The following is a 25,139-nucleotide window of genomic DNA, read 5'->3' on the forward strand; positions in this document are numbered from 1 at the left end:
ACTGTGCAGATCGATGTAATGAAACGAACGGGTCACGACAGCACTGTGTTTGCTCTCCTAATCCTGACAAAACTCAAAGCTCTTTTGTTGTAATCTTCAATAATCTCCAGGTCTTTCACAGCTCATGCTCTCTCTAATTTAAGATTAGGGAACGTTATTATAAAGAGATGCTTCTGGATTGTGACCTGTTTTTCTTATTTATTTATTTATTTATTTATTTATTTGTTGATGATTAAGTCATTAATTTGTCTGTCTCAAAATGATTTGATTCGCAATTGTATCTTGTAAATTAGCTCATCAAATATTATTTTTATTTATATGGCAAAAAAAAAAGTTTAATTCGGTTTAATTTACTGATAATTTCATTTTGATGAAATTGATAACAGCAAGCTACAAAGTAAATAAATAAATAAATAAAATTATAATAAGTGTTATAGGTTTTGTTTAGTTTCATTGCTAGATCATATAAAAAATGTAAAAATAAATAAACAAGATAAATAAATAAATAAATGTGGCACAAATTATTAAATAAAATTAAATCTGATGCAAATTCACAGTAAGTATGTGCAGCAAGAGATGAGATTCAGCTGCAATTTCCTCATGCGAGTTTAAGGAGTGCACGAGCGCTCCAGTCTGCAGTCAGCAGAGGGGGCCAGTGTCCAACACACACACACACACACACACACACGCGCGCGCGCGCACAAACACAAACATACAAACAAACAAACAAATGTTTGTGTTACTATACTATACCTTTCTTTGACATAGTTAGGCTAATAATTCAGTTAATTAATGATTACATCTCTAACCCTAACTTTATCTCAGTAACCAAGAGAAACTCATTCGACTGTTCATTTGCGCCACATGTGGTAATACATGACTGAGCAAATTACACCTATCAGGCATAACATTATGAGCACTGAGAGGTGAAGTGAATATCACTGATTATCTCCTCATCATGGCACCTGTTAGTGGGTGGGATATATTAGGCAGCTAGTGAACATTTTGTCCTCAAAGTTGATGTGTTAGAAGCAAGAAAAATGGACAAACGTAAGGATTTGAGCGAGTTTGACGAAGGGCCAAATTGCGATGGCTAGACGACTGGATCAGAGCATCTCCAAAACTGCAGCTCTTGTGGGGTGTTCCCGGTCTGCAGTGGTCAGTAACTATCAAAAGTGGTCCAAGGAAGGAACAGTGGTGAACCAGCAACAGGGTCATGGACGGCCAAGGCTCATTAATGCACGTGGGGAGTGAAGGCTGGCCCATGTGATCCGATCCAACAGACGAGCTACTGTTGCTCAGATTGCTGAAGAAGTTAATGCTGGTTCTGATAGAAAGGTTTCAGAATACACAGTGCATGACTTGGTCATAATGTTATGCCTGGACAGTCTAAATGACAGTACTATGCAAGACTATAGTTGACGTGAAAAACATTATAAAAATGAATATCCATAAAAATGAATGCAGAACTCATAACGTTCTTTTAGAAATGTTTATTTATTCAATTGTAGCCTACATAAAGTGACAACTTTCCTTGACCTTACTTTAAGGCCTCCATACAGCTAAAGCCAACTGTAAAATACTGAGAAATAATATATAAATAATCTTTTTTATTTTTAAAATATCAGTAGTGAATGTGAGAAACCATACAGTAAGCAGCTTATAGACCTACCGTATTTGATAAAAGTTTCTGTAATAGCTTAACTACAGAAATACACCAAAATGGCCCACTGTGATTATTGTGAGACAGTATGGGCATGGGGGACATTTTTATCATGATCTTACATTCACATATGAAAGGAATCTAATAAACAATTCTCATTAAAAATACATGTCTGTTGTAATAATGGACAACCCTCAAAAATACTTATGCAAGCAACTACGTTACACACTCTTCAATAAATAGCTTATGCATAAATTTACAATTAGAAACAACTCAGCATAAAAGAGTACATATTCAGAAATTGGTTGGAAAAAATCTTGTAAAAAATTATGAGTTCTGAGATGACAATAATCATGCCAGAAAAAAAACAAACAGAGATGATCCATTTCCTTTTAATCAATTTACAGTATGTGAAGTTCTATGGTTTTGGCATGAATAACAGAGGGTTATATAGAAATGAAAAGATAGAAGCTAAGCTGTACAGTATACACCAATGAATATGCAGTACCCACTTTCTTGTAATTACTTTAAACGCCTTAAAATATGATCACTGATACTGCATTTAATTCCTTTTTAAGTCAGCTTTGTAGGGTAGACAGTTTTTTCTGGGCAGCATTGCGCACTGCCTACATGAACACTGTCCTATTCAGTGAGGCAACATAAAGCATTCATCTCCTTAAGTACTTGAGTTTGGTTAAATTTGAAGGTATCAAATGTATCTTTTGTAGTGAAGGCAATCTGAAACTTTGTTCATTGGACTGGATCTCACTGAAGGTTCGAAAAACAGGGTGGAAAGAATGATCTCTCTCTGACTGCTCCTACTCTAGGTTGGAATAGGTTTACATGTTGCCAGCTTTGTAATAAATATTTTTCCAAAATGCTAAAATTGTGATCTCATGATTCAGTTTTCATTAGCTAATGTACTACTGACAGGCAACATCAGTTAAACAGAGGGAGTTAGCTCTCACTGTGATCGAAAAAAGCTAACTCTGTTTAAAAGGCATACTTGTGCTTTAATGAATTTAAAGTGCAGTTTAGGAAGATGTATATTGCACTGTATGCCAAGGGTTCAATTTTTTGTCCTCTGACCTGAATCCTATTTTTAGGCAGAGATCCAGAGGAGCTGATGGTCAAAAGCATATAATAAAATAACTTAATGGTCCACTTCATTAAAAATAACTTCATTTTAATAACTTAAAAATAATATATTGTGAGTGTGGCCAAAGGAATGGAAACTAAATTCAGGGGTGCCAATATATATGAAATTTCATTTCACTGTAAAGAAAAAAAAAAGGAATTTAGACAGACTATATATACACTACCGCTCAAAAGTTTGCGATCACTCAAAAATTTTATTGTTTTCCAAGGAAATACACACAAAATTAGTCTGAAGAGAAAATATAGTAAAAGAACAGGACATGTTGACATGTCAGAGTTAGAAATAATGATTTTGATGGAAATGATGAATGTTTTCTTCAAACTTTGCCTTCATCAAAAAAACACCTTTTGCAGCAATTACAGTCTGGGCATTCTCGCTGTCAATTTATCAAGATAATCTGATGAGATTTCACCCCATGCTTCCTGGAGCATTTCCCACAAGATGGATTGGCTTATGGAGTCTTACTCTGTAGCTGAAATCAAGCTGAAATGTGCCAGTGATCCCAAAGTTTTGAGCGGTAGTGTATTTTTTGCACAGTGGTGTCAAAATAATATTTTTTTCAGTGTTTTGATTAGGTCATACAGTGTTAAAATATTAACAATAAATTGAAATTTATACAGCATTTGTGTTTAGATCAATTGAAATCTGAAGGCCAGCATAGTAGTTGTCCATATTTAACATAAAATGTGGAATTTGTTGAATTTACAATAAAATGTGTCAGTGTGCAACTCAGCAGTATCAGTGCTCAGAAAAACCTTTATATGCTTCTTGTATCCGTTCTGTCACTTCTTTAACTTTTATCACTTTATGACGACTTGAATGTAAACCAAAAGTGCCAAAGGGATTAATAGCACATATGTGATATTAATATATTATTTACATATATATATATATATATATATATATATATATATATATATATATATATATATATATATATATATATATATATATATATATATATATTATAAGCTGTAACTGTATAGCTTGCATAGTTTATCAGAATGATCTCAATGTGAATTTTATGTTCTAAACAGTGATATCGATTAGATTTAGCTGAATGCACTGCTTAAGCAATACTGTTACAGCATCAGAGCGAATTTCCAAATTAAGCTTTTCAGTGCTAACGTACACATAGTTTCAGAATAAATTATGCAAAAAAAAAATAAAATTGTTGTCCATAGTCTGTGTAATCAAGACAGGAATTCTTAATTCACTGTGAAGTTGGAGACAGTACTAGGACCTTTGCTGCACACTTTGCTGCACAAATATATTTAGATATTGGTTTAGCTTCCCATGACACGTTTTGGCTTGTGAAATGTTAGAAATGACTTAGCCACTTTTGTGACTGCCATCACCGGTACGTTGAATCCGAGCCATGATCGTTTCATGAGACGGCTTCTTGCGGTCTCGGGCGAGGCCAATGTAGCACATGAAATCAATAAACACCTTGGTGAAGTTCAGCATACTGCCATGCTCACTGGTAGCATAGTCATATGGAAATGTGTGATGGTAGTTATGGAAGCCTTCCCCTGTAATGAAAACGTATATTATTGACGATACTCAGGCAAACACTCAACACTTAACCTAACCAACAACATCCCTGAATGCTAAATATGAATGGATGAACATTATTAATGCATTGCTGAATGCTCTATATACCTTTTCCTGTAAATCTTATTGAATTATGATAGTGTTAGTAAAAACTTAATGGCTGTATCATTAAAAATGACTACTATATACACAATTTTTAGACATTTACTGCAAGGGTCAAAGAGAAAATAATGTATGTAATTATTATGAGACACCATAATATTCATACTCTTACTGTCTTCACATAAGGGTATGTACACAAAACTCAAATGTACACTATATTGCCAAAAGTTTCGGGCCACTCCTCCAAATCATTGAATTCAGGTGTTGCTTTTCAGGGGTTGGGCCTCACCCCTTAGTTCCAGTGAAAGGAACTCTTAATGCTTCAGCATACCAAGACATTTTGGACAATTTCATGGTCCCAACTTTGGATGACCCCTTCGTGTTCCAACATGAATGTACACCAATGCACAAAGCAAGATTCATGAAGACATGGATGAGTGAGTTTGGTGTGGAGGAACTTGACTGGCCTGCACAGGTTCCTGACCTCAACCCAATAGAACACCTTTGGGATGAATTAGCGCAGAGACTGTGAGCCAGACCCTCACGTCCAACATCAGTGCCTGACCTCACAAATGTGCTTTTGGAGGGATGGTCAAAAATTCCCATAAACACACTCCTAAACCTTGTGGAAAGCCTTCCCAGGAGAGTTGAACTCCAAATTAAATTAATGTGTATGTAAAAGCAGACATCCCAAAACTTTTGGCAACATAGTGTATATTTGTGGATGAATTAGGTTCTAACTTGTTATAAAAGATAACCCTAAAGGGAAAAACTGCCACAATACACATTTTATTTTAAAACACTTCTAATCTTTAACCCATAAACAAATGTTTATTATATAAACAAATGGTTAGAAGCAAAACATAAAAAAGAATTTAGAAATTCTCCTACCTACGGAACCGAAGGCAACAAATTTATTCTCACTGGGATTAATGTTGCGGTCATAGGGCTTCATACCCCACATGTGGGCAGCACTGTTAACCAGCCAGGACGCATTAAGGACCACAGCATATCTTAGCAGGCCTGGGATAAAGTAAGCCAACCACAGGCTTTCCCCCCAGAAGTACCATGGCACCAGTGTTGGAAAAACGAAGCACATCACCACTACAGACAACTTATAATGCCTAAACCAAGAAAATGACATTAACACATTATTATTCTGTTTAAACTTTAAAGCAACATATTTCAGTTTTATTTTCACAAACAAACATGATGACCAAACAACTTGTATTATATAGCACATTTCTAACTTTAATTTCATTTTATGCTAAAATAAATATGATCTCTTTAAGAGAAAATGCAAGTGAGGCAATTCTTAATCCACTTGAAGCAATAGCATACATTGCTTAAACTGTGTGGGAAAAGCTGGATTTGCAATTTTATGTTGAAATTAATTTCTACAATATTTACAAGTCAGTTATTGTTCAACTAACTGATATGACAGCTCTGTGAAACCCTGTTCAAATACTATATGTTTAGTTGATATTTGATGTGCTAATCCCTTTACAAAGAGATTCCAGGGCCACTGTAGGACTGCATGCACACTGTACCCTGCTCATTCTCTGTGACCTGATGTGTACACAGGCAGAAGCTTTTATCTACAAGCCACTCCACACAATGTGAGTAATACTTTGGCTCAAAAGGGGAAGGGTGAATGAAATAGCCCTGCTTGCATCAATTCGTAGAGTGTGTTTAGGCATGTATTCATGTTGAGTTCAATAAACATTATCAGTAGAATAATGCCTAAAGCCAGTGTTTGATCAGCGAAAATTAAATTACTATCAGACGGTAAAGTAGAACCCAACTTTTGGTATAAAAACAAATACTGTAACTTGAGACCAAAACAAATGTTTTCTATATTGCAGTCTATGAAGTTAGCAGTTCAGAAAGTAAGGTCAATGAAATTTACTGCACGTGTATACCTTCTCTGGAACATAACGATACCATCTGCCTTAAGGTCACTGAGGTCCAGTTTGCTCCCTTTCTCAATGACATCTGGGTGCTTACGTACCAACAACCAGCCAATATGAGAAAAGAAGAAGCCTCTTTTGGCATTATGTGGGTCTGCATTGGTCTCTGAATACTTGTGGTGGACACGGTGGTCTCTAGACCACTCAAAGATGTCATTCTGAATGGACAGAAATAGACAGAATTGACATTAATCCATCAGGTGTTACTCATTAAACATAATTATACCTGATGTTATAGGACAACAAAGCATAAGGCATAAGATCCTGTACAATAAGCTGCAGCAGGAATTTACCAATTAGATATTATAGTATTGCTATCTGGGACACAAGTTGTCTAAAAGTCCATCACACTGCCACAAGGCCTAACATGGCAGTCAGTGTGGTTAATTTAAACAGGTGTTTGCAAAGCTTTTTGCACCCAGGTACCCCTTCAACTATTACTAACCCTCAGTAAATGTTTATTAACATGTGTACAATGCAATTCTTAGATCAGTAGTGTGTTCTTTTCCTGAATACTATATCAACAGGACACATTAGGTCTATCAATAAGTCATCAGTAATTATAGACATGCTTGGGTTGTAGGTTGGGTTGGATTTTTGGTAGTGGAGCTACATTAAAAGAATCAATGGCTTTCTGGCTACGCTTCACAGACACCTCAGGGTCTCTGGATCGACTCTGAGAATCACTTACTTTAGTACTGGATTAGTATCTGCCATTGTACAGTTTATATAAAACTGGTATTGTAACAAAAGTTAGGCCATGATTCGAGTCAATTAAGACAATTCCTTTACCTGAAAAGCCATAGAGTTTGCAATGGCTAAGAAGATTCTTAATGGCAGTTTAGCTTTATAGGACCGGTGGCTCCAGAGCCGATGTACTCCAGCTGTCACTCCCATGGCACTAATCATGAAACACACCCAGGCTGTAAAATGAAACAAAACAAAAGTTAGTAACAAAGTACAGACTCTCACTTCTTCACTGAAATGCTAATTCTATTATATTTATGTATGAGATGCAGGGGCCCTACAGCTTCTTAGGGCCCCCATGCCACCAGGGGGCCCCATATGAATGTAGGATTTTATAAAGAATATTTTCAAGATGTCATCTTTTAGGGGCTCTAGATGCTCAGGAACAGCCCTGCTGAGAGGTGTGCCTTTCCTGCTCGAAGATGTTTTACATGGGTGTTGAATGTCTCACTGTGTTGTCTGTTTCAGACAAGATGTGCATGCACTATGACATCCCAGGGAAAAATTCAGCTAGAGACGAATATTGTCTAGCTCACAACAGACAGCCTATTGACACACTGATTGTGCATTGTTCGGCTTGGACAACACATGCAGCGTGATCATCCAAAAACTTTGGACCACAATTAGTAACTGCAGGATTAGAGACAAGGCTCTATCTCTCATGACTCTGGTTTTACAAAGAGGATTCATTGGATAATTCAGGATTCTTAGCTTTCGTGAAAGGAGCGGACTCCATTCCCAATCTGGCAGGAAAAAACAAACACAAACACACACACACACACACTCTCTCTCTCTCTCTCTCTCTAAATCATTCTCTAAAACTAAATCATTTCAATGAATATAATACATTTAACTAGATAAGAAAACATATCTATGATTTGTTCAAATGTGAATAAAAGCATGGCATGGTGATAGTGATCAGTGTTGCTCTCTGTTCTCTAACAAAAGACAGAGTGTATCTGACAGGCAGCACCGAAACGCCCCCTCGCATCCAGAATAAACCGCACTGTAGCCTGCACTGTACAGCATCATGTTCATAGCATGATCAATATATTGGCGCATAGAATAATCCAGAAAAAAAAAAGCAAACCTACCCCATACGAGTGTAAACGGTTTAGCAGAAGGAACTATGGTCAGTCCGTAAACAGCTCCGATGTGCAGTAAAGTCATCAGCACAACATTTCTCCATACGATCTTCAGTGGAGGCAGAGAGTCGTCTTTATCTTTGTAGGTTTCATCCAAAGCATCATCTACCCATGTTAGTTCGCCATTTTCCTCGGGTTTCCGTTGCCTGGCAGAGTAACAATCCGTCTTTTCTGTTCCAGTCATATTTGCAGTTTGGCCTGTGGCGTCTGAAAGAGACAAAGCCTCATTATATTTATTTACGCAACAACAAGCACACGAAGAACTGTAATGTATTTTTCCCCCCTCACTGCCTTACTCGCGCTGCTCTCAAATGCCGGTTCTCTAAAATCCAAACCTCTCTGTCGTCTACCTACCTTTAAAAGCAAGTTACACTAGGCTACATGAAGAGCTGCACGTCAGGAGGGTGTTTCACTTGCTTACCTAAGCCCCTCGTTCCGTTTAGACACTGTTATAAATGTGGCTGTTGGTTGGGTGGCGACGGATGCCACCTAGATTTGCCAGTCTCATTGGCTGTCAGCTGGTCTGATGTTCACTGTGGATGCTACAGTCTAAACAATTCCCTCCTCTCCTCCCAGTCACACTATTCACTGCCACCCAACTCGAATGGCACAAGTGACGCTCAGTCCATGTCCAAGAGTAACCCTTGGAAAAACGAGGTCACTGCACTTTAATAACAATTAATAACTCGCCTTATGAAGCTCTTTCTTGTTTAAGTACACACTCAAGAACAGACTCTTATTTCTCTCGTTTTTCTATTTTCTATAAATACATAGAAGTATTTCAGTGGCACTTTTAGATTATAATATTAGAGACAGCAAAATGTACTTTAGAGAGGATAATATATTATATTATATATCTACTGAACTCTACACTACACCACTAGGACACTCAGGTCTCACTAACATTTCATTACCTAATCTTAATAGATTATCTATCTATCTATCTATCTATCTATCTATCTATCTATCTATCTATCTATCTATCTATCTATCTATCTATCTATATTGTCTCGGTTACTGTTGTTCATAGAGTGTACATAATGCACACATATTGCACAAATATATAATTACTCTTTTCTTTACACGTTATATGCTGTAAATACAACTTGCACATACTTCTCTATGCACATACTGACAGCCTTATTTGAGGTAGATATTTAAATATCTATCTGCACTTGTTCATTTGCACAGTTTCTACTATTTGCACTTCGGGTAAGATGCTAAATGGCATTTCGTTGCTATGTAACTGTACTATGCATCTTATGACAATAAAGTTGCATCTATTATTATCTATCTATTATATCATGACTAGGGGTTAAATCTGCAAAATAATATTTTTTTAAATAAGAAAAAGGAAAAAAAAAGAAAGAATGGAGGGTCGCAGGAGCTTTGTGGGTAGCCTGTTTGCCTCGTAGGTTGGAAGTTTGGTTCATATCTCTGCTCTCTGTGTGTGGAGTTTGCATGGTCTCCCAACTCTTCAGGGGTTTCCTTCGGGTACCAGTCAAAAGACATGTGTTGTAGGCTCATGGTCATCTCTATATTCTCTGTAGCAGGTCTCCCTCACCTTGCACTCAAAGTCTCCTAGGATAGACCCCGGGGTGTAGGATAATCAGTACAGAACCTGCATAGAAGAATAAATAATAATCATCATCTTCATCATCATCATAGGCTTCAGCAGATGAAGAAATATCTGTTTTTTAGTTTGTGCAAGAAGTGCAAGTGCAGGGATGGTATTTTTTGGTAACAGGTAAGCTGTATTGTTTATTTTATTAGATTCACAAAAGAAAAGTCTGCAAGGGAACAACTGTTCACAGCTGATATACTTTATGTAATAACAAGTACTTGTTTCACTAACATTCTATAACATTGTAATAAAGTAACTAATAAATAAAAATTGTTAGCACTGACAAGTGACCGTTATACAGGGTGGGGCATAAAGATCTCCCATATTTGGAGTGGGCGCCGTATGGGCTGTAGTGGCAGTAGAGAGGCGGGACAGGTTTCATTTGGTAGGCTAGGCTCTTCCCATTTTCATATTGAAATGTTGAAGAACTTTCTGTGCCCTAAACTGGACGACTTGGATACAGAACATGTATGGTTTCAACAGGACGGGGCCACAGCTCACATAGCACGACGTTCGCTTGTAGTGTTGAGGGAAATGTTTCCTGGGCATTTGATCTCTTTAAGGGGAGACGTGGGATGGCCAGCAAGGTCACCAGATTTAAGCCCTTGTGACTTTTTCCTTTGGGGATACCTAAAGGAAAAGGTTTTCCAACATCGTCCTCGAAATCTTGAGGATTTGAAGGAAAGGATCCGAGAGGAAATCGACGCAATACCACCTGAGATGACACGGAGAGTCATGGAGAACTTCCGGGAACGACTCCATCAATGTATTGCCAACAACGGCCGTCATTTGTCTGATATAATTTTTAAAACCCATTAAAACAAAACTGTTTTTTGTGTACTTTTCAAAAATATAATCACTTTTTTTCTAGATAGTTTAGTAATTTATAACATTAGTTAGAATAGCAAAAAGAAAAAAGTAATGCAAAAAATGGATAGATGGGTGAACATCCATCATATATTCCCACTTCATGCGTCAGTGTTCCCAGAGCCACCACAACCCTGAGCAGGAGAGAAGAGGAAGGAATGGATTAATGCACCTATGCAATATTAACTCGGATTCAAACCAATAAAAAGTTTTGTCAGACCTTTACATGTCTAATGAACTGATAAATGATTGCCATTTTGAAATACGAAAGGGAGGTTTAGGCTTAATATTGTAATGCATGTATTAATAATTTGTGTCAGTGCTCAAGATTGTTAAACATCTTAAAAATATTATTTTTCAAATACGGAGGCATGAATAACCCCTTCTAGATTCTTTTTCAAAATGCTGTGTCACCAAAGACGCAAATCATATCAAAGATTAACAACGATGTCCCTGAAATGTCCTGAACTATTGCGGTGTCTATTGATTACACAAGTTAAAACTTTCCACCCTTCTATCACTGAATCTCTTGGCTCATGCATCGGTTTGCCTAATCTGTACACACTGAGAAAAAAAAAAATTTATTAACTGAACAGTGAAACAAGTAACATTTGCCACTGACCTTTACCTGGAATAAACTTGAACAGTTAAAAAAGTTTTAAATTAAATTTTAAATTTTAATGTTCAATTATGTTAAATTGTTGTAATTATGTTATATTATATGAATCAATACAGATTACAAAATTATTCATAAATTATTTATAAACATGGTTCTATACAGTTCATTTTGGTCAATTCATTTGGTCAGCTTCATCACAAATAATTAATCAGCTAATCCCATCCCACAGAGTGTATATTTAAAACACTGATGTAAAAACCAAACTATGGGAAAAATTGATTTGAGAAGTGTACACCTTTTACTGGTAAAGTTAAAACAACTGAGCATTTTCCAGCTATATTTGTTAACAATTTAACTGTTACATATAGGTACAGTTGTTGCCTTATCTAAGCCATATCCATCCTGAATGAGTTGTCTGGAAAATGTAATAACTTATTCAACTACTAAACAGGAAGCATCTCTTTTTATTCCATCTTAGTCTAAGAGCAGGAGCTTTCTTTGTAGCTGTCTTCATTAAACATGATTGATAAACTTATAGAAAGACATTTGTGTCATGATTATTTGGATGTGGTTTCTTCTGTTTTAATCTTATTTTATTTTGTTCACAGAGCCTTGGCCACTAAACAGACTGGGGATTTTCCTCTAAATTTGAGCAGATTCTAAACCTCTCTAGGTGACACCAGTAACAATCAAATGATACATGTTATGTTATAGAAGTTCTTCCAAATTTATTACACTTATGCTTATCGTTCCAAAACAAGCACCAGTTCACAGTGAGGTGTGTGTGGAAACATGTCCACAGGAACAGCAAGCGTTGGTGTAAAGGCCTTTCCAGTGATCTTTCTCTTTAAATCTGTCTTTCCGCAAAGCTCCTGGAAATTACGCATCGCTTCTCCTTCTGGCTTGCAGGATATATAGATAAGTCTTTGTAGGTTATCATTATTACGCAGAGCTCGGATCACTCTGTAATGCAGGCCTGCCCTGGATGGATTCACAACAGCTGTGAGTGCTCCCTCAAAGTGCATTGTGGGTATCAGTTTAGGAAGAACAACCTCTGCTTTTCCTGACAGAAATTCACAGTTCTGAATACCATTTAGTGCAGCGTTATATTTCGCATCCTCTACAGCCTGCTCAATCAGTTCGACACCAATGACTTTCTTCAGTCTTGGGGATAATGAAATGCCAATAGCTCCTGTACCACAGCACACATCCAGTAGAGTTCCCTGTTCATTGGCTTCATTCAGCTTTCCTACAGTCATGTACAGGGCCTCTGCTGCACTCCTGTTCACCTGAAAGAAGGAATCAGCAGAGATACGGAACTTGAAGCCAAGGATCTCCTCGTAGATATGAGGTTTCCCATACAGCAGCTGGTAAGGAGAATCTTCATGACTGCATCGTGTCATGGTGCTTTCTTGAAAATAAAGGGAGTCCAGTTGGCAAACTGTTCCTGGGCCTTTGGTGAAGTATTCTACTAGAGATTCTTTATGGACATCAGTCTCACTGGGACTTAGGTTTTGTGGATGGAAATATACTATGGCCATTGTGTTACCAGCAGAGTTTGTTCTCACTGTAATTTCTCTCCAGTGTCCTCCATCATGAAACAAAATGCATGGTTTCAATGGTGATGCACGTATAAAATCCTCATAGCACCTTCCCACCAGTTTGTGCTTTGATGGCATGTTAAGAAGATGGTCCCCATGAACACAGACAATGTTTCTACCTTTTCCAGTGCCGATGTAAAATCCTACAGTTTTCGGATCTCCATCTACTCCTTTGTTGACGGAGAAGGTGGATTTATTGCGGTAGCCATCCCTCACTGGTGAAGGCACTATGGGCAAAACAGGGAAAGGGAGCTCTCCTTTACTGGATGTAAGAGATGAGTCCTGTGCCAGGTGATTTGTCATCTGAAGTAAGATTTTGTGCTGTTGCTCCTGTTTCCACTGAAGCTGCTCCTCATAACTCAGTCTCCACAAAGGGGTGACAGTGTCAGCTAGTCTTTCCTCCAGCGACACAGCTTCTTCACCTGAAAGCCAGGATTTCTGTTTTCTCCTCTTTCCAGTAGTGCTTGCACACGCAAAACAGCGGCGTAGTGTTGCATGGCTTCCAGAGACGTTTAGCAGATCCCCGGCACATTTTAACACTGCTTGCAACATCTTATTCGGGTGCATTTTACTGATCATAGAGATCATTGAGTTTTCTACACGGACTTATTCCGCTGTCCTCACGCTGGCAAAGCCGTGACGCAAAATGTCAGCGTCAGGTTTTTTGGTCACGTCATTATGCGGCGCCTAAAAGCCAGTTCAGTTCCGCTGTCGCAATGGAATCAAACAAGGACGAAGCGGAACGCTGCATAGAAATATCGATCTCTGCGCTTCGGGACAATCAGACCGACAGAGCTCGAAGATTCCTGGAGAAGGCACAGAAATTGTTTCCCACACAGAAGGCACAACGTGAGTGAATTTGTTTTTATTACGCTGTCAAATCTGTCGCTAACGCCTGTGAGCTAACCCGCTGGCTAACGTTAACCAGTATCATTAGCATCTAGCTAGTCTAACCTGTTATTGTGTATAACCCTATATGTCTTGACCTTTAGACATCACAGGTGTTCTTCTTTCTGCAATGTTATGACATGATCTCCAGTATTTTTCGGTATGTCAACAACAGCCAATAATAATAATAATCAAGCTAAGCTGCTGTGCTAGTGGTGCATAGTTTATTGAAGCTCCCTATACCCGGAATTGTCAGTGAATTATTTGCGACACCGCTTTCCTAGATAAACTGTAGGGTCCAGCAGGGTCACGTGACTGCGGTGTTTAGTATAACCAACATTTAATAGCTTTTTGAGAGCGCATATGCCAGTTTATAGCAATGCTGCATATCCTGAAGGGTGATTAAGCCTAGGCTTCATTTTGCATCATCTGAATTTGGTGTAAACAAGGTGAGTGCTCTGAGCCATCCTGTTTGATGTAAACAGTACAGGCCGGAAATAGCAGTTTTATGAGCTGAGGAACATTTTCTTGGTACTTCATGTGGCTTTCACATCCCCCAAATCTCAGCTCTGTGAGATGAGGTTGAAACGACGTGATAGACAATTAATTTGCTGAAGCTGTGCGATGTTGATCCATTCTGTGTGGTACATATAGACACAAGAATAGTTTCGGGGTTTTTTTCCCACCGCAGAATATATTCAGCCTGAACAGTGAAAATATTCATAATTATACACTGTTCATCACATATGACACACATATAGAATCTGGACATTTGTAATGCAAATAACAAATATGTATACACCGATCAGGCGTAACATTATGAGCAGTGCGAGGTGAAGTGAATAACACTGATTATCTCCTCATCATGGCACCTGTTAGTGGGTGGGATATATTAGGCAGCTAGTGAACATTTTGTCCTCAAAGTTGATGCGTTAGAAGCAAGAAAAATGGACAAACGTAAGGATTTGAGAGAGTTTGATGAAGGGCCAAATTGTGATGGCTAGACGACTGGATCAGAGCATCTCCAAAACTGCAGCTCTTTGGGGTGTTCCCGGTCTGCAGTGGTCAGTATCTATCAAAAGTGGTCCAAGGAAGGAACAGTGGTGAACCGGCGACAGGGTCATGGACGGCCAAGGCTCACTGATTCACGAGGGAGTGAAGGCTGGCCCGTGTGATCCGATCCAACAGACGAGCTGGTTCTGATAGAAAGGTGTCAGAATACACAATGCATGATGGGTCAGGGCTGTCTTGTTTTTCTCTCTACTATGTCTGCACTAACATGTATGTTTGCACTATGTCTGTACTTTCTTCTACACTGGAGCTCCTGCCGCCAAAGCCAAATTCCATATGTGTGCTTAAACATACTTGGTAATAAAGCTGATTCTGATGTACGCAGCTACTTGTACACTCTTCTGAAGTGCAGCATGTTACTGTTTAGTTGGATGTACATAACCTGGTTTCTCAGTGTGTTTCATTTAGATTTGCTTGCAGGTTGACTTGTCAATATGACACAAGATTGACAGATACAAGAATATATTATAAATACAGTATGTAAATATTATCTGTAAATATAAATAGGATACAAGACTGACACAAATCTTTTTTCCTCAACTTGTCATTTTAGGGTTATTAGAGTCTATAGCTCTGAATGGAAATCCACATGGCAGTAATAATAACTGTGGAGAAAACGAGCGCAGTGGAGTTCGACACCGAGCAACCAGTGCTGGAGAGGAGACATCAGAAGACAGCGCCACAGACGGAGCCAAGTCCTATACAGAAGAACAGCTGGATGCAGTCAAACAGTGTGTTTACTTTTGACCACACATCATCTTTGGCTATAAAAGATGTTTTAAAAATCATATGAATAACTGTGACACTGTGCTGGTGGCTGGTAATGTTTCGGTTTTGTAACATTCCTTTACTATGACTAGGATAAAGAAATGCAAAAACTATTATGAGATTCTGGGAGTCAGTAAAGATGTCTCTGATGACGATCTGAAAAAAGCTTACAGAAAACTGGCTTTGAAATTCCATCCGGATAAAAATCACGCTCCGGGTGCTACAGAGGCATTTAAAGGTATGTCATGTTGAAATGCTCAGCTTCTACATTCGAATAAAATGTAATCGGCATTCACAACACATGCGTTCAATGATATTAAGCATAAGCAAGTTCCAATAACTTATTTTTCCATTATTATTAACTTTTGTTTGTAGCTATCGGGAATGCATATGCCGTTCTTAGTAACACAGAAAAGAGGAAGCAGTACGACCTTTATGGAGAAGAGAAAGTTCACCAGTCACGTCATGGCCATTCTCATCATGGCTTTGAGGCAGATATTTCGCCAGAAGATCTCTTCAACATGTTCTTTGGAGGTGGATTCCCATCTAGTAAGTGAACAGTCGGATATTCTCTATATTCTATAGCATCTGATGACCTTTCACACTGCATAAGGGAAAGAACTAACAGACATTGTACCATTTTTACCTGGAAAAACACTCCCTAGAGCATGTTTTGTGTTGGCATGAAAAAGAAAATAGCCTAACGTCACACCGCACACTGTACAACACATAACAACATAACACTCTCACTGTAATTATAATGGAAAATAAAATCTACACCTTGTGGGCCCTTCACAAAGAATTAGGCTAATATTTACATGCGATCTATTTCTTGTTACTATTACTAAGCAGAGATGTTTAAATGCTTGGATTGTGACCAGAAAAACCATCAAGCTACATCAAGTGTGACATGTTGTCTGAGCAAATTTCTAAGCATTATCTAGTGTGCTCAAAGATGTCAGATGAGAGTCGTACTATTAGGATGATATAATGCTTCACTGTGAGTGTGTTGTTTATATTTTTAGCACTGGTAGCAAATGGTAGAAGGGAAGGTAGATAATAATCAATAAATATATGATAATTATTTTATCACCCAGCCCTAATGGCACCATAGTGATTTATCATCCTGGATGTTCACATTTGATTTCTGTGACAATTTGTTTTCATATTTGTAAAAAAAAAAAAATACAGAAGAATGATGGTATTATCTTAAGAATCTAAAAGCCTAATTATAGGTTATAATGTTGAAGAGTATGATAGTGGAAGCAAAACAGTTTTACATAGCTGTTTGTTGACTTGTGTTACGTGTTTCCTGTGCATGTGCAGACCCATTTTATCAGTAATCCAGTACGAGTTCACACACTCACAAACTTGCCCGAAGAGTAGTCGTCTTCATCAGCTTTCTCTCAGATGAACCCTGCAACATGTATCTGCAATTAGTGACAGATTCTTAGGTGTTTTGTCTGTAGTCTGTGAATTGGTGTTTGAGTGCAGAATGCCTCGAGTCTCCTGAGAGAGGCCCCAGGTTCCCTGTGACCTTGTGTACGGTAATCAATACAGAAAATGGATAGATGCATATAGTCAATATCATTTAACATTCTTTATTTATTATTTATCATTTTTTTACATCACTGAAAAGGTCTAGGCTTTTGATTTAAAGAAAATAATTGACAGAGAGAAAAAATTATATACGCCTACAGTAATGTTTCAGATCTAACACTAGAAAGTGATTAAACCTAGCTTCCTTTGTTCATGCACACCAGTCAAGCTCTTCCTTTGCTCATGCACACATTCAGCAGAGCAACATTTGCAGTTATATCAGGGATATTAGACAAGTGGTTGGTAAATGGATTAAATCTAAAACATATTCTTTTGGAGTATTTTTTGTCCTCTTTGCTGAGTTTTTGGCCCCACCCCAGCTTCCTGACAGAACCATGCACATTTCCTCTTCAGGCCTGGCAGGTCTGCACATGTAGAGCACTCTCATATCCGAGAAATGATTTCAGGTGTTTGCCTCATGAATCTTTTCCCTTCTTCCAGGTAATGTCCATGTTTATAGTAATGGCAGGATGAGATTTGGACATAACCATCGGCATGAACAAAGAGAACAACGGAGAGATGTAAGTGCTATTTCTAGCCTCTGAGGAAACATGCTGTGTATGTAGCGCATTTAGAGCATTTTGCCTAGTTTATTTCAAGGCTAGTGGTGGTTTTTTTATGTTCACATAATTATATAACGCCATGTAACACTACATTAATTAACTAAGTGATTAATTAACACTAAGAATCAGGTGATGTTTAACAGATTCTGCTTTATTACTTTTTTTCTACAATCAGGGAAGCCTTGCTCTGTTTGTTCAGCTGATGCCCATCCTCATCCTCATTATAGTTTCAGCTCTAAGCCAGTTGATGGTGTCCAGCCCTCCATACAGTCTAAGCCTCAGGCCGTGAGTCTGCGCACGTCTTACATTTCAACAGCAAACTCTTCTGACTCACTTTCGTTTTAGATACTAAGATTTGGCAAACTACATATTAGGAAATGTTCAACCTCAATATAATATACAGGAGGAGCCAAACATTTTTATAGCACTAGTGAAAATGCTTCTATTTTGCATTATTTTCTAATTTAATACAACATTTTTTATTACAAATTTTTGACATGAACTTGCATGATTTACTTACACACATTTACATAAATTTCAGAGTATAGTTCTTAGTATTTTTGGTTTGTCCCATTTATACTTTAATGACAGTGTGTACTCGAGCTGGACTCCACAAGTTTGTGCCAAAACCTTATGATCCATTTTATTCATCTAAACACAAGCTTTCATAGAATTAGGCATGAGGAAAATCTGAGCTTTTGTGCAAAGCAGTTAACAGTTAACACCAATATCACACAATTGCTCACATTTAAATAGAGACCTAGAAATACTGCAAAATCTTGAACTTTATTATTATTATTAAAGATATCGAACATTTACTTTCTTTGTTTTAAATATTTCCAAATTCTCGAACCTTATATGTTGTTTGAAAAGAAAAGAAAAGAAAAGAAAAGAAAAGAAAAGAAAAGAAAAAGAAAATAAATCCCAGATTTTATTGTAGTAGACTTACGGACCCCACTGTATATCCTGTATGAAACGTTTCTTATTCTGCAGATCCTCAGGGCACACGAACAGGCGGCAAACAGCTAATCTGAAGGTGCCTTACTATGTGGGTGACCGCTTCTCAGAAGAATATACTGGAAAGCATCTTAGGAGTATTGAGCAAAGTGTGGAGGATGACTACATTTCAAACCTTCGAAATAACTGCTGGAAGGAAAAGCAACAGAGTGAGTGAAGCCTTTAATTGCATTGCAGTTGTGTACCATAGCATGTAGAGCCAAACCAAGTGTCATATCATCTGGACAGCCATCATAGTCAACACACATTATCTTCAGTACTGAATATTTGAACTTGTTTTGTATTGCAGAGGAAGGACTGTTGTATCGGGCACGGTATTTTGGAGATTCAGACTTATACCAAAGGGCCCAGAAGATGGGTACACCCAGTTGTTCGAAGCTGTCAGACATTCAAGTCCTTTTACATGGACACTGAAAAACAAGTAAGTTTTATGTATATATATATATATGTCAGTCGTTGTTGACGACTGTCTCTCTCGCCTCACATAGTCTAAGGCTAAAATTACAAGATAAAATATGTGTAAGAAATAAGAAAATATAATTGTTAAGGTTTCTATAAGGAGGTGTTTAACATTTATTAAAGGAGTGCTTTGTAACAGTCATGGGAGTCTTCAGAAAGTTTTCAAGAAGTTTGCGATTTCGTTGAGAGAAAAAAAGGCATACTCGTCTGTGTTGACATATGCATGTTTTTATGACTTTTTTTTTTAGGATGGTCCATATTTGAAGGTGACCAACAACAAACTTACCAAACTTTCACTAAAAGTAGAGTGGGAATTCGCACCAGTTCAAGAAAAAAACAAAACAAAAATGTTCTATCTCCTTGCAGTAGCAAGCAACTTTGTCTTTCCTCTCTCCCATAATGATGGTGAAGTGGGACATCATTGAATAGCTCTTGCTAAGGTCTGAAAAACAGCACTAATGCTTAATTGTGCTTACATGAAAGTAATTGGTGATGCTTAATGAATGTGAAACGTCAGCAAATGGGTATTTTCCAAATGGTAAGTTATGATTAAAGCTTAATGCCTTTCTCTCACCTGTCCATACACCCCACTTTTCTGTTAAGCAATTCTTAGTATCCCATTATTTGGGTTATCTGAGCCAAATCAGATTTTAGTATTGTTTGAACAGCAAGAAATTCACTTATTTGAAATGTTGCTATTTGTTATTTAATTCTTCACTGTTGATTGCCTGTTGTTGTTTTTTTTTTTTTAAAGAAGCTGTTGAGATTAATGAAGAGATTTGCCCTGTATTTATTAAAATTTAAATCACCTATTCCTGTGTGTCATTTAATTATAGTTGTTCTGCTTCTCAAACTCAGCTATTGTTGAGTGCAATATGTTAATTTTAAAAAAAAAGTTAGTAAAGCCATGTAAGTTTATAAGCATAAAGGTCTAATGTGTGATAAGTTGTCTTTGTGACGTATACATTACTGCACAGTGAAATTCTTTCTTCACATATCCTATCCTTGGGGGTTGGGGTCAGAGCGCAGGGGTCAGCCATGATGCAGCACCCATGGAGCAGGATGGGATAGGGGCCTTGCTCAAGGGCCCAACAGTGCCGGTGCTAGGGCTTGAACCGCGATCAACGACCCAGAGTGTTAACCACTTGAGCTATTACCACCCCAATGTGTGTGCGAGATAATCCAACAAACAATCATCCATCAAATAATCATTGGAAAGAAGCACAGAAACTTTGGTTTGTCATCATTCTGTAGTTTTATTTATACAAAAAGCCCAAATATATGGGTGTATAAATTAAAAAAATATGAGTATGCAAATCTTTTGCAGTAAGTTCAGATTCAGTACTTTAAACAAATGTTTCTCATCTGCTGAGGATGAAAATACTTAATCATTTGTAAACTTCATCACATAAAAGTAGTGCAAATTTCATTTGTGCAAACATTTAAGTATTTTCTAGAATTACACAGGCACAATTATAAAATTCTCCCCCTCCCTGAGGTAGTTGCATATATTTTTAGTTGCCATTAGCTGAGTAATGGGTATTTTAAGGACTAGATTGTAAATTGTTAAAACTAGTAAGCTTGCCCTATAGCTTAAATTGTATAGTAAAACCCATACACGTTTGTCTTATTTTAAATAAGAAAATAAACTGCCAAGAGTTTTCAAGTAGAGTTTGCCTACAACTCTTAGTAAGAGTAATGTTCAATAGAAGTGCCATCTTCAGGTCATAGTTCTTCCACATACACTTCCTCAGAGCTGTACAGTTTCCTTTTGACCACTGTAAAGCCTGGGCTCATTTTCACTGAATTACTGAGTCTACTCGTGAATTTTGGCCACAGTCCTCCAAGATCCAGCCGCAGTAAAAAGGTCAGATGAAAAGTTGGAACAATATCAGGGTCCACAGATATCTGTCCCACACTCTGATGACTCTTGCTGTTGTCCACACACACATCGACGATGGCTCCTCTGAGACCGCAGGGTTCAGTGGCCGCCAGCTGCAGCAGCTCCTGACCGATCCTCTCCAGTAGCAGATGAGGAACCACCAGTCTGGAGGAGCCGAGGAGCTCAGCACTGCTCTCATTCAGGAGATCGGACACATTGGCCACCGTCTCCGTACACAGAGCCTCTTCAAACGGGTCATCGTCCATGGAAAGCACCGATAAACACCCTGAAAATATAGAATTGAACTTAGAATTCAAGTATACTGAAAATATTTAAGCAGACGGTGTACTATATAACCCCATAGACACAGCGTAAACCTGAGGATCATTCAGCTTACCTGAATCTCTTTTCGTTGCTTTTGTGTTATCGGCATGATGGAGCAGTTTATCGACGACTTTTCCCCATGAAAGGCGTTTTGAAACACCAGACTCAGTTTGTGAGTAGTCCATGATAAAGGAGTGAAAACCAGGCTGGAAATTGTGAGCAGACCAAAAAAAGCTCACAAACTCTAAGACGCGGCCAAGTGGTATTTATACCCAGTGCTGGGTAACACCGCCCTCTTACACTTTCATAGCCAATCAGGGTTTAGGGCACGTTCTCAGCGTTTCACCTCCACCACAAATGCCTTCGGCTGTTAGGACTGGTCAGTTTACGATCCCCGCTTCCGGGGTGGGGGTTGAGGTGTGTATGGCTGGTGATTTAGGGGTGAAGTAAACAACACCTTTTGGCCCCAAATGTGAAATAAACAGACAAAAGATGATGAAACGTAATGTACTAGGTCTAGCGCGTTTGATTCAGTGCTGTGGTGACGGCTGACCAAATACATAGCTAAAAAATAGTGTTGTTTTTAATGACTAAACTAAACTATAGTCTCTCAGGTCAGATGAATTATCTAAGTATTACGTATCTATCTATCTAATTAAATAAGTCCTTTAAGTAACCTGTGAAAATGAATGCATACAATAATGCATGTGAAAATTAGTCATTTGTGAAAATTCTCACTCGGTATTCTTAAACTAAAACCTTTATATGCACTTTTAAGTGTTTGCTTATGATACGTGATTAATGAGAAGCGACTGATTTATTAATAAACGTCAGTGTAGACGTGAAAACGACTTTTGTTGGTACTTTATCCACTAACTTAGTAGCGACTCCCTACACCATTCATTCCAGAGCCATTTTGTTTGCTGCGTTTCTTTCGCGGATCTTTTTCTAGTCACAGGTCTCGGCCAATCAGCGTCCAGAGCACGTGCACCGCGTTCCACTCTACTGGAATTCCACGGTCTTTTGAAACCGTTGGTTCAACGTGACCCCGCCCCTCCTCCACTCTCTCACCAAATTTGGGTCAACTCCAAAAATGTCACGTACGCAGCTCGAGCCTAACAGTAACATAACATCTCAACTCCTGCTCGAGGTTTAATTGTGAAATAATAGTCTGCTAATTATAAATATTAAGAATTATTCCTGTAGGAGAAGTTTCAAATTAAAGTCGTAAAACAATGCAGCCACGTATTTAGTGAAACCAAACTGCAGATATAGCCTATAGTGAGGAAAACAAGTCTGAAATGGTAGATACACATAGCTAAATAAAACCTAACCGCCGAATGGGATCGTGTTGGCGAAGCTACAGACTCCATATGATATAAATTATAAATCATTTCAATATCACATTGAATGAAACAAGTCTACAGAATGAACATTTATTTCGGAAAAAAGCCACCAAGACTCTTGGAAACTTGAGTCTTGGTGGCTTTTTTCCGAAATAAATGTTCATTCTGTAGACTTGTTTCATAACTCTTGAGTCCTTTGTTTGAAGCAGAAGCACAGTCGCCGTTGGGGGTCAGCGGCCCCGGAAATGAGCTAACTTTTAATATAATTTAATAAATGGTTATTTTTTGGTGTCTTGGATCCAGTTTCATGTTAGATTCTGCCTTGTTGATATTTACATTTTGTTCTCAATCTAAGCAAATAATAATTAAGTAGCCTGTATCTAAACCAACATTCTAGCTAGCATTAGCTATCCAATTCACTGATGTTAAAGATAATCCTGCTGGACCCAGCCATTATATCTGTCCTTTAAACTTCTGTTTCAGTGAGATCTGAAGGAGAGAGAAAAGATCCCACAGCAGTTGCAGGAAATAAAGTGTAAATATTCAGCAAGTGACACCCTGGCAGCCTCATAAATCCATTGTGGGACCCTAGGGTTTGGTCCGCGTGGCCATTTTGTGTGTCCTCATGTCAGTGTTTTCTCCTTCCTGTGTGTGTGTGGGAGAGAGAAGGGGAGGGAGAGAGAAAGAGAGAGGGAGAGAGAGAGAATTTGAATATCAAATACCATTTATTTGACACTTCCAATAAACTAAATTACAAATCCAAATAAATAAGCATGCCAATACTTACATTATACAAAATGAAAAAAAAGAAAATTAAATAAGTAAGTAAGTAAGCAAGCAAGCAAGCAAGTAAATAAATAAATAATCAATAACTTATTGCATATTAGCAACATGCAAAACTATAGCACCACTGTGTTGAAAAAAACCCCATAAACAACAATGTAATTTATCGTCTTATAAAAAAGAAAACCAAACCACACTCTTGCTCATGAACGCAATATAAATTCATTCAAATAAATAAGCATACAAAAGAGAGAGAGAGAGAGAGAGAGAGAATAAATAAGCTACTCCACAACAGAGGTTGTAATTAGAGAAGGGATCTAAAACATCAGTTAATTCTATTATATTTTGATTTCTGATTAATTGTTTTAGTATCTCGGTTAAATTTTGCTATCATTTCCAATTATGAGTAAAGACGGTTTATTTATCTTCAGCTTATAGTGCTAATCTCCTACTGTGACTAGTCAGAGGTTTGTTTGTATATTTATTTATTTGTGCGCTTTAAGTGGTAAGATGAGGAAGTAGATATATTAAGAAAGAGACACACATTATGATACTGTTACAAAACCTAGTTAACTATGCAGGAACTAAGCAGGAACAGATGAGAAGTACTTCATTTACACTTATGTTACTCCAATTAACTGTTGATTGGAGAACTACTAGTTACTTACATATTAAGTATGTTAGTAAGACTTCACTTTTAACTAAGGAGCAGTTACGGAGCCTTGAGCAGTAATTACCTAGTATCACATTTCCTCTGGATGAACTATCTGGATAGCTATGGACTACAAATTAACACTATACCTTAATTTCTGTGGGGGTTTTTTATTATTATTTTATCAGTAACCCTTCAGTCATTTCAATTTATTGTTTACCTTCATAATACATTTAATGTCCATATAGTTAAAACACATGCAAACTTGTTATAATGGTGCATAAACTTTCAGATTAATTTATAAAGCTACACCGTACTGCAGGTATGGTATTGCAATATATGCTAATCCAGTCCCACAGCTGCCACAGAGTCTTAGGTTCAATCCTAAGCATAGGGTTATTGTCTTTGTGTAGTTTTGCATGCATTCCCTATGTTCACATGGGTTTCCTCTGCATTCTCTGGACTTCTCCCTTTGTCCAAAATATGTGGGGAAGGATTTGGATACTATAAATTGCTCCTAAAAGTAAATGTGTGTGTATGGTGCCCTGTGTTAGACTGGCATCCAATCCAGTGAATTCTCTGGCCTTGTGAAGACCTGATGAATTAAACAAAAACAACATAATCAACAACAACAATATGCTAAACATGCATTATTATTACACAATTAACTCTTGTCAAATAAAGCACAAGTGAAAGAACTGATGCTCTTTATAATAAACAATGAATATCATAAAAA

General features: G+C 37.7%; 4 protein-coding genes across 6 annotated transcripts; 1 reads left to right on the forward strand and 3 right to left on the reverse strand.

The window, feature by feature from the left end:
* Positions 1–1,478: 1,478 nt before the first annotated feature.
* Positions 1,479–8,921, reverse strand: scdb (stearoyl-CoA desaturase b). 3 transcript variants are annotated; one of them, XM_058384333.1, is made up of 6 exons: positions 8,762–8,921; positions 8,290–8,547; positions 7,241–7,371; positions 6,401–6,606; positions 5,370–5,602; positions 1,479–4,354 (listed from the first exon to the last, which is right to left on the reverse strand). In XM_058384333.1, the coding sequence occupies exons 2-6, from the start codon at positions 8,522–8,524 to the stop codon at positions 4,155–4,157; spliced, it is 1,005 nt and encodes a 334-aa protein (XP_058240316.1). In that variant the 5' UTR covers positions 8,525–8,547; positions 8,762–8,921; the 3' UTR covers positions 1,479–4,154. The 3 variants fall into 3 exon arrangements, with proteins under 3 accessions (XP_058240316.1, XP_058240309.1, XP_058240325.1); XM_058384326.1 differs by having other exon boundaries at positions 8,695–8,844; XM_058384342.1 differs by having other exon boundaries at positions 8,637–8,793.
* A 3,232-nt stretch (positions 8,922–12,153) lies between these two features.
* On the reverse strand, positions 12,154–13,702 carry trmt2b (tRNA methyltransferase 2 homolog B). Its single transcript, XM_058384312.1, has one exon. The coding sequence runs from the start codon at positions 13,637–13,639 to the stop codon at positions 12,194–12,196; it is 1,446 nt and encodes a 481-aa protein (XP_058240295.1). The 5' UTR covers positions 13,640–13,702; the 3' UTR covers positions 12,154–12,193.
* A 33-nt stretch (positions 13,703–13,735) lies between these two features.
* On the forward strand, positions 13,736–20,228 carry dnajb12a (DnaJ heat shock protein family (Hsp40) member B12a). The gene is made up of 9 exons (XM_058384325.1): positions 13,736–13,900; positions 15,564–15,741; positions 15,871–16,016; positions 16,154–16,327; positions 17,819–17,898; positions 18,116–18,225; positions 18,934–19,106; positions 19,247–19,378; positions 19,665–20,228. Exons 1-8 carry the CDS (start codon positions 13,768–13,770, stop codon positions 19,369–19,371), a joined length of 1,119 nt encoding a protein of 372 aa, XP_058240308.1. The 5' UTR covers positions 13,736–13,767; the 3' UTR covers positions 19,372–19,378; positions 19,665–20,228.
* Positions 20,229–20,645: 417 nt separating this feature from the next.
* Positions 20,646–21,865, reverse strand: LOC131349038 (DNA damage-inducible transcript 4 protein-like). Its single transcript, XM_058384354.1, has 2 exons — positions 21,696–21,865; positions 20,646–21,584 (listed from the first exon to the last, which is right to left on the reverse strand). The coding sequence occupies exons 1-2, from the start codon at positions 21,805–21,807 to the stop codon at positions 21,142–21,144; spliced, it is 555 nt and encodes a 184-aa protein (XP_058240337.1). The 5' UTR covers positions 21,808–21,865; the 3' UTR covers positions 20,646–21,141.
* Between the last annotated feature and the right edge of the window lie 3,274 nt (positions 21,866–25,139).

The sequence above is a fragment of the Hemibagrus wyckioides genome, linkage group LG03, assembly GCF_019097595.1.
Source record: "Hemibagrus wyckioides isolate EC202008001 linkage group LG03, SWU_Hwy_1.0, whole genome shotgun sequence".
NCBI classification, from domain to species: Eukaryota; Metazoa; Chordata; class Actinopteri; order Siluriformes; family Bagridae; genus Hemibagrus; species Hemibagrus wyckioides.